Source organism: Carcharhinus amblyrhynchos, unplaced genomic scaffold, assembly GCF_965287045.1.
Source record: "Carcharhinus amblyrhynchos unplaced genomic scaffold, sCarAmb.v2.hapA chromosome_186, whole genome shotgun sequence".
NCBI classification, from domain to species: domain Eukaryota; kingdom Metazoa; phylum Chordata; class Chondrichthyes; order Carcharhiniformes; family Carcharhinidae; genus Carcharhinus; species Carcharhinus amblyrhynchos.
The window spans coordinates 237,552-255,480 of record NW_027649926.1 but is presented as its reverse complement, the minus strand read 5'-3'; the positions used below and the strand labels follow the sequence as shown (position 1 = coordinate 255,480).

At 42.3% G+C, this 17,929-nt stretch overlaps 1 protein-coding gene across 6 annotated transcripts in view; it reads right to left on the bottom strand.

Annotated features, from left to right (window-relative positions):
* The window catches only part of sacs2 (sacsin molecular chaperone 2), a 122,839-nt gene that overhangs the window by 59,288 nt on the left and 45,622 nt on the right, over positions 1–17,929 (bottom strand). For 3 of the 6 annotated variants that reach the window (XM_080183216.1, XM_080183217.1, XM_080183213.1), the window contains exon 2: positions 706–740. The exons of 2 other annotated variants lie outside the window; for them this stretch is intronic. In XM_080183216.1, the coding sequence (XP_080039342.1) occupies positions 706–737 (32 nt within the window). In that variant the 5' untranslated portion in view covers positions 738–740. Of the gene's footprint in view, positions 1–705; positions 741–9,755; positions 9,819–17,929 lie in introns of all 6 variants that reach the window. One more of the 6 variants, XM_080183215.1, reaches the window with a different exon arrangement.

Below are 17,929 nucleotides of genomic sequence, written 5' to 3'. Positions count from 1 at the left end.
AAGAATCTTGTGGCTACTTAGTCCTACCAGATTCTGCCTAAGACACATTTTATTCACTACTGTATGGATTTCTTGACTCTTTTACTGTGATTGAAACATGTCTTTGGTTGTCTGATTAAAACAATCTATTCAGTATAGCTGCTATTTCCTGATAATTTGCAGTATTTTTCATCATTGGGTGGCACAGTGGTTAGCACTGCTGCCTCACAGCACCAGGAACCCGGGTTCAATTCTAGCCTTGGGTCACTGTCTGTGTGTGGAGTTTGCACGTTCTCCCCGTGTCGATGTGAGTTTCCTCCGGATGCTCTGGTTTCCTCCCACAGTCCAAAGATGTGTGGATCTGGCCATGCTAAAGTATCAGGGGACTGGTGGGGTAAATATATGGGGTTAGGGGGATAGGTGGGATTATTGTCACTACAGGCCTGATGGGCCGAATGGCGTCCTTCTGCCCTATAGGGATTCTATGATTCTAAGTCCTTTAATGGACACCATTTTTCTTTTACTTTCCCCTATTATTAACATAGTCGTAAAACTTTTGGGATTCCTCTTTACATTGGAGCATTTTAAAAGGAATATAAGCTTCCTGCCATTTCTGGACTGTATTAATGTTCCACTGAATATAAAGATGGAATTTAAAACTAAATAATCAGTTAAATGTAACAAGTTTCCTAATCATACAATTAATTGTTTATCTTTAAGTTTTACCTTTCAGTTGGTAACATTTCCTGGGCATCCATTTCCTGTCAAAAAGGAAAAACGGTTTCAGTAAATGTGTACAAACAAAACTTGGTTTAGGAAGTAAAACTGGTTAAGTGCAAGGATATCAGTGGGTGAATATTTTGGTGGTAGTGATCACAAATCAGTTAGATTTAACGTAGTTATGGAAAAGGACAAAGATAGTCTGGGAATAAAAGTTATGAATTTGGAAAGGGCCAATTTTACCAAGTTTCAATATGATTTGACAAAAATGTACTGGAAACAGTCACTTTGGCTGAATAGCTATCTTTTGTGGTGCTGATATGACTATTGGTTCACTGTAAGAGTAACTCAGGTCATCGCACTCCCCTCTTCTCTCGGTGCTCCTGAAAAAATGGGACTTCCAAAATGAAAGCACCTTAGACATCAAGAATCGTAGAGGGTAGGATAATACAAAAATGGAAGTTTATATCTGGTATCGAGAGCTCAAAATTTCAGAAAACAGAGTCATATAGAAAGTGCAGAAGAGAATTTAAAAGGGAAATTGGGAAAAAATGAAAAAATACTAGAAAGTAAAATCAAGGGAAATCCAGAAATGTTTCATAAATACAAAAAGCGTAAGAGGCTAATTTAAACAAGAATCTGACCTGTTAGAGACTAAAAATTTAAGCTGTGTGTGAAAGCAGTAAATTTTGGGCTGGTTCTCTGTTCAGAAGAGGGGAATGATGATGCAGACATTGTAGTTAAGGAAGCAGAATGTAAAATATTGGATTGTCTAAACATCGTGAGAAAGGAAATATGAAGGGATTCAGCATCTTTGAAAATAGATAAACTGCCACACCTGGATGAAATATGTCCCAGGCTGTTCAGAAAAGTTGGAGAAAATAGCAAAGACTCTGATTATCATCTTCTTTGGCTATAGATGACTGGTAATGTTGTACTTTTGTTTCACAAGGGAGAACAGGGTAGACTGAATAATTACAGTCAGTGATACAAGTTATTGGAAAAATACTGAGAGGCAGTATTAATCATCAATTAGGAAGGAACGGATTTAATTAAGGGCAGTCAGCAAATAAAGATTGTGTTTGACTAACCTGAATAAAATTTTGAGGAGGTAACAAAGATGACTGATAGGGTAGCATATTTGCCTATAGTATATAGGAGAATTTTAGCAATACATTTTATAAACTCTTACCTTTCATATAAGAGCTCAAGAGATCCCTGGGAAATCAACAAGTTGAATTCAAAATTGGCCCAATATTAGGGACAAACTTTAATGGTGGAGGATCTTTTTGTGACTGTAAGGCTGATTCCTGGTCTATATCAATGATTTAGATTTAAATGTTGGAGGCATTGATTAATAAGTATGCATATGTTGGTGTGTATGATAGAAAAGCTGCAAACCGTATGAAGATAGCAATAGAGTGATCAGGCGAGCAGAAAAGACCCAAATGGAATTCAATCCAGAGAAGTGTGAGGTATGTAATGCATTTGGATTTGGGGAAGGAAAATGAGGCAATCAAATACACATGTACAGTGGGTTAATGAAATGTGTAGAGCAGCAGAGAAGTCTTAGAATGCATGCATAGATGCCTGAAAATAGCACAACAGATAGATAAGATGGTTAAGAAAACATTTGGATTTGTTTCATTAGCTGAGGCATCAGATATAAGAACAAGGAGTTATGCTATAATTCATTAAAATACTAGATTGGCCATAACAAGAGTTCTGCAAACAGGTGTAATCACTCCTTGAATATGCACTTCAAGTACATTTCCGATAAGGCTTTAGACTAAAAGCTGGAAAGTGGGACTCTATTGTTCTTGTTTCTCAGCCAGAATAGACAAGGTGGGTCAATTGGTAGCTTCCTATCCTATATAGCTCTATAATTACAAGAAGGATGTGATCACATTAGGGAAGATACATAGTACATAGAAAAACTACAGCACAAACAGGCCCTTCGGCCCACAAGTTGCGCCGAACATATCCCTACCTACTAGGCTTATCTATAACCCTCTATCTTACTAAGTCCCATGTACTTATCTAAAAGTCTCTTAAAAGACCCTATCGAATCCGCCTCCGCCACCACTGCCAGCAGCCGATTCCACGCACCCACCACCGAGTGAAAAACTTACCCCTGACATCTCCTCTGTATCTACTTCCCAGCACCCTAAACCTGTGTCCTCTTGTGGCAGCCATTTAGCCCTGGGAAAAAGCCTCTGAGAATCCACTCAATCAATACCTCTCAACATCTTATACACCTCTATCAGATTACCTTTCATCCTTCGTCTCTCGAAGAAGAAAAGACCAAGCTCTCTCAACCTCTCCTCATAAGGCATGCCACCTAATCCAGGCAACATCCTTGTAAGTATCCTCTGCACCCTCTCTATGGCTTCCACATCCTTCCTGTAATGAGGTGACCAGAACTGAGCACAGTACTCCAAGTGGGGTCTGACCAGGGTCTTATGCAGCTGCAGCATTATCTCCTGACTCCTAAACTCAGTTCCTTGATTGATGAAGGTTAGTACACCATACACCTTCTTAACCACATCCTCTACCTGCAAAGCTGATTTCAGCATCCTATGAAACCGGACCCCAAGATCCTTCTGATCTTCCACACTGCTAAAAGTCTTACCCTTAATATTGTATTGTCATCCCATTTGACCTGTCAAAATGAACCACCACTTATCTGGGTTGAAGTCCATCTGCCACTTCCGCCCAAAGTTGCATCCTATCTATGTCTCGTTGCAACGTCTGACATCCCTCCACACTATCCACAACACTTCCAACCTTTGTGTCATCAGCAAACTTACCAACCCATCCCTCCACTTCCTCATCCAGGTCATTTATAAAAATCACAAAGAGTAAGGGGCCCAGAACAGATCCCTGGGGCACTCCACTGGTGACTGACTTCCATGCAGAAAAAGACCTATCTACAACCACTCTTTGCCTTCTGTGGGCAAGCCAGTTCTGGATCCACAAAGCAATGTCCCCTTGGATCCCATGTCCCCTTACTTTCTCAATAAGCCTCGCATGGGGGACCTTATCGAACGCCTTGCTGAAGTCCATATAAACCACATCTACCACTCTTCCTTCGTCAGTGTGTTTGGTCACATCTTCAAAAAACTCAACCAGGCTTGTAAGGCACGATCTGCCTTTGACAAAGCCGTGCTGACTATTTTTGATCATACTATACCTTAATATGGTCGAGGTATAGATAGGGTGGATTCTCGGACGCTGTTTCCTAGGGCTGAAATGGTCGCTACAAGAGGACACAGGTATAAGGTGCTGGGGAGCAGGTACAGAGGAGAATTCAGGGGTAAGTTTTTCACTCAGAGGGTGGTGAGTGAGTGGAATCGGCTGCCGTCGGTGGTGGTAGAGGCAAACTCACTGGGGTCTTTTAAGAGACTTCTGGATGAATACATGGGATTTAATGGGATTGAGAGTTACAGATAGGCCTGGTAGGTGTGGATATGATTGGCACAACTTGTGGGCCGAAGGGCCTGTTTGTGCTGTAGTGTTCTATGTTCTATAGCTCTCCAAATATTCATAAGTCCTGTCTCTCAGGATCTTCTCCATCAACTTACCAAACACTGAGGTTAGACTCACTGGTCGATAATTTCCTGGGCTATCTCTTCTCCCTTTCTTGAATAAGAGATTTACAAAGGAGATTTACAAGGATGTTGTCAGAAGTGGAATATTTTAAATATGTGGAAAAGTTGGCTAGGTTGGAGCTGTTTGTTTTGGAGTAAATGAGGCTGAGGAGAGGTTTAACCTCTGAGGAGAAGTGTATAAGAGGAACCGTGATTGAAGGACTTGTTTCATTTTGCAGACAGATCAATAATAACTGAGTTTGTATTTACAGTAATTGATAGAAAGATTAGAGGGGAGTTGAGAACATCTAGCTTCCAGTGGGTGTATAAATAGGAAACTCACTGCCTTAAAGGGTAGTAGAGGCATAAATCCTCATTATATTAAAAAGCACTTGGATATGCACTGGGGGTGCGTAATTTACAACGCTACAGACTAAGATCTGCAAGGTGAGATTAAGCTTGATAGTTCTTTTACAGGTGATGCAGAATCATGGGCTAAGTTACTTCGTGTCATAAATTTCAATGATTAAATCATCTCATGCATCTGTGGAAATAGTGAGTTAGCATAATGACAGCAACATAGCTGTTCATAGCACACCACATGCATCAAGACTGGAACAACATTATTGGGCTGATAAATGACAAGTAACATTTGCATCATACATTTGTCAAGCAATGATCATTTGAACAAGAGAGAATCTAACTACCTCCCCTTGGTATTCAATGTATGATTTGGATGAAGAAACTCACAGTAGGGTTGCCGAACTTGCTGATGACAAAGATAGGCAAGAAAGTAAGTTCTGACGAGGACAGGAGGCTATAAAAGGATATAGATAGGTTAAAAATCTGACGAATGAAGGATAATGTGGGATGATGTGAGGTTCCTCTTTAGCGGGATGAATAAAAAATAGCATGTTATCTAAATGGTGAGAGATTGCAGAGCAATCTTTCTCATTTGGAAAGATGCAGCTTAATCTGGGATAGTCCGCATGGTTTCGTGAGGGGTAAGTCCTGCCTCACAAAGATTGAATTCCTTGAGGAGGTAACTAAGCGTGTAGACAAAGGCAGAGCAGTTGATGTCATATACATGGATTTTAGTAAGGCCTTTGGTAGGCTCATGAAAGTAAGGAAATGTGGGATAGAAGGAAATTTGGCTGATTCAATAAGTAACTGCTGTCTCATAGAAGACAGAGGGTGGTAGCGGAGGGAAGATTTTCAGACTGGAGGCCAGTTACCAGCAGTGTACCACAGGGATCAGTACTGGATCCTCTGCTACTTGTGATTTTTATCAATGACTTGGAAGAGGGGGCTGAAGGGTGGGTTAGTAAATTTGCTGACAACACCAAGATTGGTGGAGTAGTGGATAAGGTGGAGGGCTCGTGTAGGCTGCAAAGAGACACTGATAGGATGCAGAGCTGGGCAGAAAAGTGGCAGATGAAGTTTAACCCTGATAACTGCAAGGTGATTCATTTTGAACCCTGTCAACGGCAGGGTTCTGAAGAATGTGGAGGAACAGAGAAATCTTGGGCTTCATATTCACAGATCTCTGAAGGTTGCCACTCAAGTGGGTAGAGCCGTGAAGAAGGCTTATAGTGTGTCAGCGTTTATTAACAGGGAGTTTGAGTTTAAGAGTCGTGGGGTTATGCTGCAACTATTCAGGACCTTGGTGAGACCACACTTGGAATATTGTGCGCAGTTCTGGTCACCTCACTATAAGAAGGATGTGGAAGCATTGGAGAGAGTGCAGAGGAGATTTACCAGGATGTGCCTGGTTTGGAGGGTAGGTCTTATGAGGAAAGGTTGAGGGAGCTGGGGCTTTTCTCTTTAGAGCAGAGGAGGATGAAAGGCGACTTCATAGAGGTTTATAAGATGATGAGGGGATAGATAGAGTGGACGTTCAGACTAGGGGGCATAACTATAAGGTTCATGGTGGGAGATATAGGAGGGACGTCCAAGGTAGGTTCTTTACTCAGAGAGTGGTTGGGGTGTGGAATGCATTGCCTGCTGTGATAGTGGAGTCGGACGCTTTAGGAACTTTCAAGCGGTTATTGGATAGGCACATGGAGCACACCAGAATGATAGGGAGTGGGATAGCTTGATCTTGGGTTCGGACATAGCTCGGAACAACATCGAGGGCCGAAGGGCCTGTTCTGTGCTGTACTCTTCTATGTTCTATTAGTCAGCTCGGATTTGTGAAGAGTAAGTCTCACCTCACAAATTTGATTGAATTCTTTGAGGAGGTAACTAAGTGTGTAGATGAAGGTACAGCAATTGATGTTGTATACAGGATTTTAGTAAGGCGTTTGATAAGGTTCCCATGGTAAGCTCATGAATAAAGTAAGGAGGTGTGGGATAGAGGGAAATTTGGCCGATTGGATAAATAACTGGCTATCTCATAGAAGGCAGAGGGTGGCAACGGATGGAAAATTTTCAGACTGGAGACCAGTTACCAGCGGTGTACCACAGGGATCAGTGCTGGGTCCTCTGCTATTTGTGATTTTTATCAATGACTTGGAGGAGGGGGCTGAAGGGTGTGTCAGTAAATTTGCTGATGACACCAAGATTGGTGGAGTAGTGGATGATGAGATGGAGGGCTGTTGTAGGCTGCAAAGAGACATTGATGGGATGCACAGCTGGGCAGAAAAGTAGCAGATGGAGCTTAACCCTGATAAGCGTGAGGTGATTCATTTTGGTAGGATAGATTTGAATGCAGATTACAGGGTCAACGGCAGGGTTCTGAAGAATGTGGAGGAACAGAGAGATCTTGGCGTTCATACCCACAGATCTCTGAAGGTTGCCACTCAAGTGATTAGATCCGTGAAGAAGGCCTATAGTGTATTAGCGTATATTAATAGGGGGTTTAAGTTTCAGAGCCGTGGGCTTATGCTGCATTTGTACAGGAGGTTTATAAGATGATGAGGGGGATAGATAAGAGTGGATGTTCAGAGACTATTTCCTCGGGTGGATGTAGCTGTTACTAGGGAGCATAACTATAAGGTTCATGGTGGGAGATATAGGAGGGATGTCCGGGAGAGGGAATGGACTGCCTGCTGTGATAGTGGAGTCGGACACTTTAGGAACTTTCAAGCAGTTATTGGATAGGCACATGGAGCACACCAGAATGACAGGGAGTAGGATAACTTGATCTTGGTTTCGGACAAAGCTCGGCACAACATCAAGGGCTGAAGGGCCTGTACTGTGCGGTACGGTTCTATGTTAGCTCTCAGATGCAGAGGGAAATCCTAATGTATGAGTTGAAAAAGGTTAGTATGCAGCTGCAACAAATGAAGCTAATAAAATATTATTGTCTATTACGAGGGAAATTGAAGCAAAGAGGAGGAGGGTTATGCTTCTGTTATATCTTATTGAGACCATATCTGGAGTACTGTGTGCAATATTAGTCTCTTTATCAAGGGAAGATATAAATGCATTGGAAGCAGTTCAAAGGTTTGCTGCACTAAAACGTGGAAAGATTTGATAGGCTAGGCTTGTATCCGCTGGAGTTAGAACTAAGGGTCACTGATTAAAAGTAAGGGGTTACCCACTTAGTACAGAGATGAGGAAATAAATTTCTGAGGGTTGTGAGACTTTGGAATTTTCTTCCTCAAAAGGTGGTTGAAGCAAAGTGTTTGAATTCTTTGAGGCTGAAGAAGATCAGCTCCCGATAAACAAGAGAGTGAAAGGTTATGGGGGGGTGCGATAGTTAGGAATGTGAAGTTGAGGTTAAAATTGAATCAGCTACAAACTTCTTGAATGGCAGAGCAGGTTCAAGGGTCTGATTGGCCTATTCCTGCTCCTACTTCATGTGTTTGTAAATCATTGTGCGTGTCTTGTTTTGCCAGGTTGTGCAACATATCTGATCTTGTATGAATCTCATAATTTGAAAATGCTGAATCAAAGTGGCAGTACATCATAGTTTTAGACAACACATTTGTGTTCTTTGTGGCACGGTGGCACCATGGTTAACACTGCTGCACCAGGGACCTGGGTTCAATTCCGGCCTCAGGTCACCGTCTACGTTGAGATGGCACATTTTCCCTGTATCTGCATGGTTTCCTCTGGGTGTTCCGGTTTCCTGCTACACTTCAAAGATGTGCAGGTTGGGTTGATTGGCCATGCAAGTTTGCTCCTTCGTGTCAAGGGGCTAGCAGAGTAAATACATGATGTTACAGGGGTAGGGCCTGGGTGGAATTGTTGTCTGTGCAGGCTCAATAGGCCAAATGGCCTCCTTCTGCACTATTTCTCACATAATGCCATAGAAACAAAGAAAATAGGAGCAGGAGTTGGCCATTCCGACTTTTGGGCCTTCTCCGCTATTCTTTGGGATCACAGCTGATTCTCTATCTCAACATCGCACTCCTAATTCTCCTCATATCCCTTGAATCCCTACAGAATCTACAAGTCACCAACTATCATTTCAAAAGGACCCATTTATTCCTACTCTATTCTTTCTGTCTACCGACCAATTCTCAATCCAAGTCAATATATTCCCCATCATCCCATGTCTTTAATTTTTTTACACTAACCTCTTATCTATTCTGGCAGTTACATCCTCAAAAATCTTCAGTGGGTTTGTCAAACATGATTTGCTTTTCGTAAATCCATGTGGACATTATCTAATCCTGTTGATACTTTCTAAGTGTTCTGCTATCATATCCTTTATAATAGACTCTAAGGGCAGAATTTTACACCCACCCCCAAGGCAGGCTCTAAGACATGGGAGAGGGGAGTGTAAAATTGAATGGATGGGATTTCTGTCCGACACTAGACGCAATTTCACACTTTCACAGAGGCAGGGTCTCGGGCAGGAGACCGGCCCATTCACCTATTAATACCGTTAACATTTAATGACCTTATCCCATCCAATCTCAATCTTTAGGTTGGCAGCTGTGAGTGTGGTGGGAAAGTGATGTTTTTACCTTCTCTCATCTCAGACAGGAAGGAGGGGGCCGCTCACTCTGTAGGCCCCTTTGAACTTGGAGCATGCAGCCCGGGGATGCTATTGCTCCAGGTCCCCTTTTCCCACTTGGCCTAACCCCCTCCCCCCAATACCACGATTGTCCCTCTGCCGACCCCTCCCCACTAACATTCTATCCTAAAATTTACCCTACTACTGATGTTAGGTCTTTCCTGCTTTTTTTAAAATAGTACAGTAACATTTGCCACTCCCCATTCTGCTGGGACTGTCCAAGAATCTACAGAATTTTAGATTATGATAACCAGCACGCTCACACTATTTCCATAGCCACCACCTTTAATACGCAGGGATGTATCTTAGGAGGCACCAAGGCACCAGTAAGTAATCTGATATCTTTCCACACGGAGCAAATAAAAATTGGAGGATCAGATAGATATTCTGGCAGAATAAGATTAAGAGATTTGGCAGCATTTCATCTGCTTTTTAGGTTGAATGTGATACAGAGCAGTGCAGGATAGAGGAAAAGATGAAAGAACAAAAAAACTTACCAAAGGAATGCTAGTTGAATGAAGAAAATAGCTGGATGGAATAGTGTTGATACTCTGCGACTTCTGTTGGAATCCAGGTCAAATTGATGTAATGTTAACACTCCATTTTCTGCTCACAAGTTTTAGTAAAATTAGTTTAAATGAAAGGGAATCAACCAAGTTTGAAAGGAGCACGTGTGTCCTGGATCAAACTGTGAGTAATTAATTGCATGGTCTCTTATACACTGCTTGAATCATAAAGGCTGTCATCCCAGTCACATGATGTAATCATAACTATCACTAACTTCAGAGGCTCATCCGTGCTAAGTTCAAATTTGATTTAAATTAATTAAAAGATGTAGAAATTAAGTCAGTTTATCCCTCTTCAGAACTTTTGGCAATTCCTATATCTGATGCAGGTATGTCTACAGTCCTCAAACTGTTGATTATTAACCAACATGCTTGATTTTGGAAGCTGGAAGGATATAACTGACTTGGGGTTCAGTATTCTTCCCATTCAGTGCTAGATAATATGGATCTAGTGTGTATTCCAGCTAGATTAAACATTGAGAATCTTATCAGTACCCTGTAATCTGCATGATAAAGTCAAGCAATGCTCCTACAATATGTATTAGATAAGTATTTCCAAGATTCTGGTGATCTAGTGATGGCTGAGAAAATGCCTGTTTCCATTTCTGTACTTGCCATTCCTCAATTTCTCAGTAATAGTGACCATGAAACAATTGTTGATTGTTGTAAAAACCCACCTGGTTCACTAATGTTCTTCATGGAATGAAATCTGCCTCACTGACTGATGGTGACCCCAGACACACAGCAACATGGCTGCAATTACGTGCCCTCTGAAATGGCATAGCAAACATTCAGTTCAGGGCCATTAAGGATGAACAAATGCTGGCCTTGCCAGCAATGGCCATATCCCATGAAAGAATAAAGATAAAAATACTTCTGCCCATTAATGTAAATGGAAAATTGCAAGTTTGTGAACACAATGAAAAATCTCTAAGTTAGGAGTGTACATAACTTGAAAGTGTTCATGTTCCTAATATATTCACGTTAGAGGTGTTGTCAAAGAGAGAGTTTCTTTTCGTTCAATGTTTCCTCCATTTAGGAATCCTGTCAGTTTTTTTTGGTTTCATAATTCTTCTCAAGCCTGGTGTATCTCTATCTGGTTTCAAAAAGCATGATCTTTTGTGTGGATAAATAAGATAACTACTTCCCTCCCTTTCCCAGTTATTTAATATCTGACTTGTGACAGGAGGACGGTTTTTCCACGTCAGATGTTAACTATCTTAAGAACACACACCATAAATCTGTTGTTAATTAATCATTGTTTTAAATCAAAACAAAGATTTTTAAAGGATCATGATGGAGAAAACTGTCTACTGCAACATAATTGATAAAGAAAGCAAGCTGTTCAGCAGCTTTTTTTGGATTTGATTTCTCTAGAGAATGTGTAAAAATTCCCATACTGACAAAAACACTGCCCTTTAACTTATCTGTACCTTTAATCTCCAAATGCTAATATTTAATAATGAAATATAATTGTAAAATGCTGTTAACAGAAAGAGGCCCTTTAGCCCATCATGTCTGTACCATCCAGCAAGCACCTATCTGTTCTAACCCCTTTTTCCAGCATTAAGTTCGGGATTTTACGGCCTTGCTCAAGCAACATCGGAAATTCCACCTGAGGTCAATAGAGATTTCTGTTGTCAGACCCTCACCTGCTCCGATTCTATGGTGGGTGAGGTGGTAGAGCTCTGACCCAAATCTGTAGCCTTGTATGCTTAGGTGCTCAATGTTTAAGTGCTCATCCAATGCTTATTAAATGTTGTGAGGGTGCCTCTCTCTACTACCCTTTTCAGGCAGTGAGTTCCAGATTCCCATCACCCTCATCATTTTGTACACCTTAATCATATCCCCCTTCAACCTTCTCTGCTCTAAGGAAACCAACTCCAGCCTAACCAGCCTCTGTACATAACTGAAATGTTCCAGCCCAAGCAGCATCCTGGTGAATGTTCTCTGCACCCTTCATAGTGCAATCACTTCCTTCCTATAGTATGATGACCAGTATTGCACAGTACTCTAGCTGTGGCTTAGCAAGTGTTTTACACAGCTTCATTGTAACCTCTCTGCTCTCATATTCTGTGCCTCAGCTAGTGAAGGCAAGTATCCCATACATCATGTCTGGTGGGATATTTTTTGGATTAGCAGTGGTGTGACAGGAGCTATACTCCACCAGCTCCCTCCTTACCCTTGCAAGCCATTTCAAGCCACTAGTCTCAGGCTCTGTAGACCTTTACAATATGGAACAAAACAAAACCTTGATATTCTAGTTTACGTCATAGAAAGATAAGAGCCCCTTGCACCTGCTTTGCCATTCAGTTAGATCATGGCTGATGCTCTATCTCAATCCCATCTTTCCACCCTAACCCTTAACTGTTGATTTTTTTTTTATTATTTGTTTTTGGGATGTGGGCATTGCTGGCATTTTCTGCCCATCTTTAATTGCTCTTGATAGAATGATGATGAACTGCTGCAAGCTGTGTTGTAAGAACACCTACTGTGTCATTAGGGAAGGAGTTCCAGGATTTTGCCCAATGATCATGAAGGATCAATGATTATAATACCAGGTCAAGATGGTGTTGGACTTAGCAAGAAACTTGCAGGTGATGGTGTTCCCTTGTTAGAGGTTGCAAGTTGGGACAGTTCTATCAAAGGAACTTTAGTGAGTTTTTATGGTGCATCTTGTAAGTGATACACTGTTAGGGACCAGACCAGAAACTCCGAAGTATGTTCTGAAGTTAGCCTAGACCCCAAATTTTTTTGATTTTGGTATTAGGGCAAAATTAAGGTGTTTCACTCCAGGTATGTTCTGATTGACCTACTAGGAAGCCTTTATTAAAACAATCTATTTGACAACTCAATTAAAATATAACAAAAAGAATGAGCATAACTTTAACCAATTGAAATACTTAACCGTGACAAGGTATACTTCTTAGCAGCTAACGATCGCTATAGAAACTAGAAGCAGGAGTAAGCCATTTGGCCCTTCTTCACCATTCATTTTGGTCATGACTGATCATGAATTCAATATCCTGATTTCCCCCCTTCCCCCATATCCCTTGATCCCTTTAGCCCAAGAGCTTTATCTAATTTCTTCTTGAAATCAGACAACATTTTGGCCTCAACCACATTTTGTAGTAGTGAATTCCACACATTCACCACCCTCTGGTTGAAGAAATTTCTCCTCACCTCAGTTCTAAATCTTATCTTCAAACTATGACCCCTACCACTGGACACCCCCACCATTGGGAACATTCTTTCTGAATCTACCCTGTCTAACCCTGTTAGAATTTTATAAGTTTCTAGGAGATCCCGTCTCACTCTTCTAAGTTCCAGTGAAACCAAATTCAGAAGTGAGACAGCCACCTCAAAGTTCCCATCCTTGTGTCCCAGGCTGTTGTGGGAGGCAAGGGAGGAGATTGCACGGGTTCTGACCCAATTTTTTAATTCCTCTCTGGCCACGTGGAAGGTACCAGAGAATTGGAGAAAGGCTAATGGGGTTCCGTGACCAAAGATTTGTAGAGATGAGCCAGGAAACAACAGACCAGTGAGACTCATGTCAGTGGTAGGGAGAAAATTCTGAAGGAGAAAATCTATCTCCTCTTGGATCAGGGCTAGTCAGCATGGCTTTGTCAGAGGGAGGTCTTGTCTAACAAAATTGATTGAATGTTTTGAGGTGACGAGGTATGTAGATGAGGATAGTGTAGTTGATGTGGTTTATATGGATTTCAGTGAAACCTCTGACAAGGTCCCAATTGGGAGACTTGAGAAGAAGGCAAACATACATGGGATGCAGCGTAATTTGATAAAGTGGATTCAAAATTGGCTTAGTTTTGGGAGACATAGGGTGATGACAGAAGACTGCTTTAGTAACTGGAAGCCAGTGTATCCAGTGGCCTCAGTCCCTATTGTCATTTATATAAACAAATAGTTCACAATGTTGGGGAGTAGGATTAGTAAGTTTGCGGATGACACGAAGATTGGTTCCCGGTGAAGCTGAATGTCTTGGGCTACATGAAGTTTAGACAGAATGGTCAAATGGGCAGATCAGTGGTAGATAGCATTTAACTCTGAAAAGTTAGGCAAGAGTAATTTGATAATTTCTGTGGAACAAAGGGACCTTGACATGTTTGTCCATAGATTTCAGAAGGTGGAAGGGCATGTTAGTAAAGCAGTGAAAAAGGCATATGGGACACTTTCCCTTTATCAATTGAGGCATAAACTACAAAGTAGGAAGTCTGACAAGACCAGGTTTAAGTCCAACCAATTTATTTGATAGTAAACTCACAAGCTTTCGAGGTTTGCCTCTTCGTCAGGTGAATGGACAGTACTGGCCTCAGACAGAGCATATAACAGCACAGACAGTTTATAGATTACTGATTAGAATGCGAATCTTTACACCTAACCTGCCATTCAAGTCTTAACGTGGCCAACAATTTGAGTGGAAGGAGCATTGAGCACAGGTTAAAGAGATGTGTATTGTCTCCAGACAGTACAGTAAGTGAGGTTTTGCAAACCCAGGCAAGTCATGGGCGTTACAGATAGTGCGACATGAACCCAATCTGTAACGCCCATGACTTGCCTGGGTTTGCAAAACCTCACTTACTGTACTGTCTGGAGACAATACACATCTCTTTAACCTGTGCTCAATGCTCCTTCCACTCAAATTGTTGGCCACGTTAAGACTTGAATAGCAGGTTAGGTGTACAGATTCGCATTCTAATCAGTAATCTGTAAATTGTCTGTGCTGTTATATGCTCTGTCTGAGGCCAGTACTGTCCATTCACCTGACGAAGAGGCAAACCTCGAAAGCTTGTGAGTTTACTATCAAATAAATCGGTTGGACTTAAACCTGCTGTTGTCAGACTTCTTACTGTGTTTACCCCAGCCCAACACCGGCATCTCCACATCATAAATTACAAAAGCAGGGAAGTCATGTTGGAGTTGTATAGAACAGTGGTGAGGCCACAGCTAGGGCAGCTTTGGTCACCACATTATAGGAAGGATGTGATTGCACTGGAGGGGGTGCAGAGGAGATTCACAGGATGCTGCCTGGGATGGAACATCTAAGTTATGAAGAGCAGTTGGTTAACCTTGCATTATTTTTGATGGAGCAGAGAAGACTGAGGAATGACCTGATTGAGGTGTACAAGATTGAGGGGTGTGGATAGAACAGATATGGAGCAGCTGCTCCCCTTAGTTGAAGGGTCAGTGATGAGGGGACATAGGTTCAAGATGAGGGGCAGGAGGCTTGTTTGGCAGGGGAGGTTGTGTAAGGAGAAACACTGTTACCCAAAGGTTGATGATGGTTTAGAATGTCGTGCCTGGGTAGGTGAGTTGCCTCACACCCTTTTAAAAAGTACCTGGATAAGCACTTGGCACATCATAACATTCAAAGCTATAGGACAAGAGTTGGTAAATGGGATTAAGTGGGAGGTCAGGTATTTTTCACACATCAGTGCAGATTCGATGGGCAAAGGGCCTCTTTTGCACAATATGATTATGATTCTGTATTCTTGTATCCACTGTATTAATATGACTGGTCCAACTGGAGTTGGAGTGTCTTGTTGAAGTTGTACAAGACATTGGTTAGGCCACACTTGGAATACTGTGTGCAATTCTGGTCACCCTATTATAGAAATGCTATTATTAAACTAAAAAGAGTGCAGAAAAGATTTACTAGGATGTTACTGGGACTTGGTGGATTGAGTTATAAGGAGAGGCTGAATAGACTGGGATTTTTTTCTCTGGAGCATATGAGGCTGAGGGGTGATCTTAGAGGTCTATAAACTAATGAGGGGCACAGATCAGCTAGTCAATATCTTTTCCCAAAGATGGGGAGTCTAAAACTAGAGAGCATCTGTTTAAGGTGAGAGGGGAGAGATACAAAAGGGTCTAGCGGGGCAATTGTTTCACACAGAGGGTGGTGAGTGTCTAGAACAAGCTGTTAGAGGTAGTAGTAGAGGCGGATACAATTTTGTCTTTTAAAAAGCATTTTGATTGTTACATAGGTAAAATGGGTATGGAGGGATATGGAGGGATATGGGCCGAATGCGGACAGTTGGGATTAGCTTGGGAGTTTGAAAAAAGAAACGGCGGCATGGACAAGTTAGACTGAAGGGCCTGTTTCCATGTTGTAAACCTCTATGACTCTAATTCATTCTCTGGTCTAGTGATCCCCCAGGAATGTTGCTAATAGGAGATTCAGCAATTGTAATACCATTGACTCTCAAGGACAAATGGGGACATTATCTCTTGTTGGAAGTGCTCATTGTCTGGCATTTGTGTGGCACAAATGTTACTTGCCACTTTAGTCCAAACCTGAATATTGTCCAGATCTTGCTGCATATGGACACAGACAGACTGTTTTAGTATCTGAAGAATCATGAATGATGCTGAACACTTAACAATTCAGGACAAGTCTGAAGGATAAAAATGGCAAGATTCAGGAACCCTGGATTACAAGAGAGATTATAAGCTTAGTGAAAAGGAAGAAGGAGGCGAAGATGAGCGTGGATAGGGGATTGGCTGTCAAATAGAAGGCAGAGAGTGGGGGTAAATGGGTGCTATTCGGATTGGCGGTTGGTAACTAATGGAGTGCCCCAGGGGTCGGTGCTGGGGCCTCAGCTATTTACCATTTATATAGATGATCTGGAGGAGGGAACCGAGTGTATGGTGTCGAAATTTGCTGATGACACCAAGATTGGTGGAACGGCAAATTGTGTGGAGAGTGTGGAGAGTCTGCAGAAGGATCTAGATAGGCTGGGCGAATGGGCCAGGAAATGGCAAATGGAATTTAATGTTGGCAAGTGCGAAGTTGTCCACTTTGGTAGGAATAATGGTAGGAAGGACTATTACTTACATGGCGAAAAACTGCAGCATGCGACGATGCAGAGGGACCTCGGGGTCCTTGTGCATGAGTCGCAAAAACCCAGCCTGCAGGTGCAGCAGGTGGTCAGGAAGGCGAATGGGATGCTGGCCTTCATAGCGAGGGGGATTGAATATAAAAGTAGGGAGGTCTTGCTGCAACTGTACAGGGCACTGGTGAGGCCGCAGCTGGAGTACTGTGTGCAGTTTTGGTCGCCGCACTTACGCAAGGATATTTTGGCCTTGGAGGGAGTGCAGAGGAGGTTAACTAGGCTGATACTGGAGTTGAGGGGGTTCAGCTATGAGGAGAGGCTGAATAAACTAGGCTTGTACTCGTTAGAGTATAGAAGAATGAGGGGAGATCTCATTGAGACATATAAGATGATGAATGGGATGGATAGGATAGAGGTGGAGAGGCTCTTCCCGCTCAGAAAGGACAGTAGGACTAGAGGGCACAGCCTCAAGATAAAGGGGGGGGCGGTTTAGAACAGAGTTGAGGAGGAACTTCTCCACTCAAAGGGTGGTGAATCTCTGGAATTCTCTGCCCGTTGAAGTGATGGAGGCTGCCTCGCTCAATATATTTAAGACGCGGGTTGATAGATTTTTGATAGGCAAGGGGATTAAGGGTTATGGGGAGAGGGCGGGAATGTGGAACTGAGACACGACAGATCAGCCATGATCTTATTGAACGGCGGGGCAGGCTCGAGGGACTAGATGGCCTACTCCTGCTCCTATTTCTTATGTTCTTAAGATAAATTTCAGGAAATTGAAAATGGATAAGACTCTTGAAGAATACAAATATAGCAGGAAAGAGCTTAAACAGGGGCTTAGGAAGGCAAAAAGGCCATGAAATGTCCTTGGCAGGCAGGATTAAGAAGAATCCCAAGGCTTTTTATGCGTATATAAGCAGGAAGAAGGTAGCTAAGGGTAGACCCATTCAAAGACAATGGAGAGAATTTGTGTGTGGAGCCAGATGAGGTGAGTGAGGTCCTTAATAAGTACTTTGCATCACTTTCACAAAGGAGAAGGATGTAGTGGATGGTGAGTGTAGAAAGAAGGATGTTGACATTCTAGGGACATGGGATAAACAGGAGGTATTGGAGGTTTCGATAAACATTAAGGTGGACAAGCCAGGGTCTATCCCAGAATACTGAGAGAGACAAGGGCAGAAGCTGCTGAGGTCTTGACCAAAATCTTTATATCCTCTTTAGCCACAGGCAAGGTATCAGATGACTGGAGAGTAG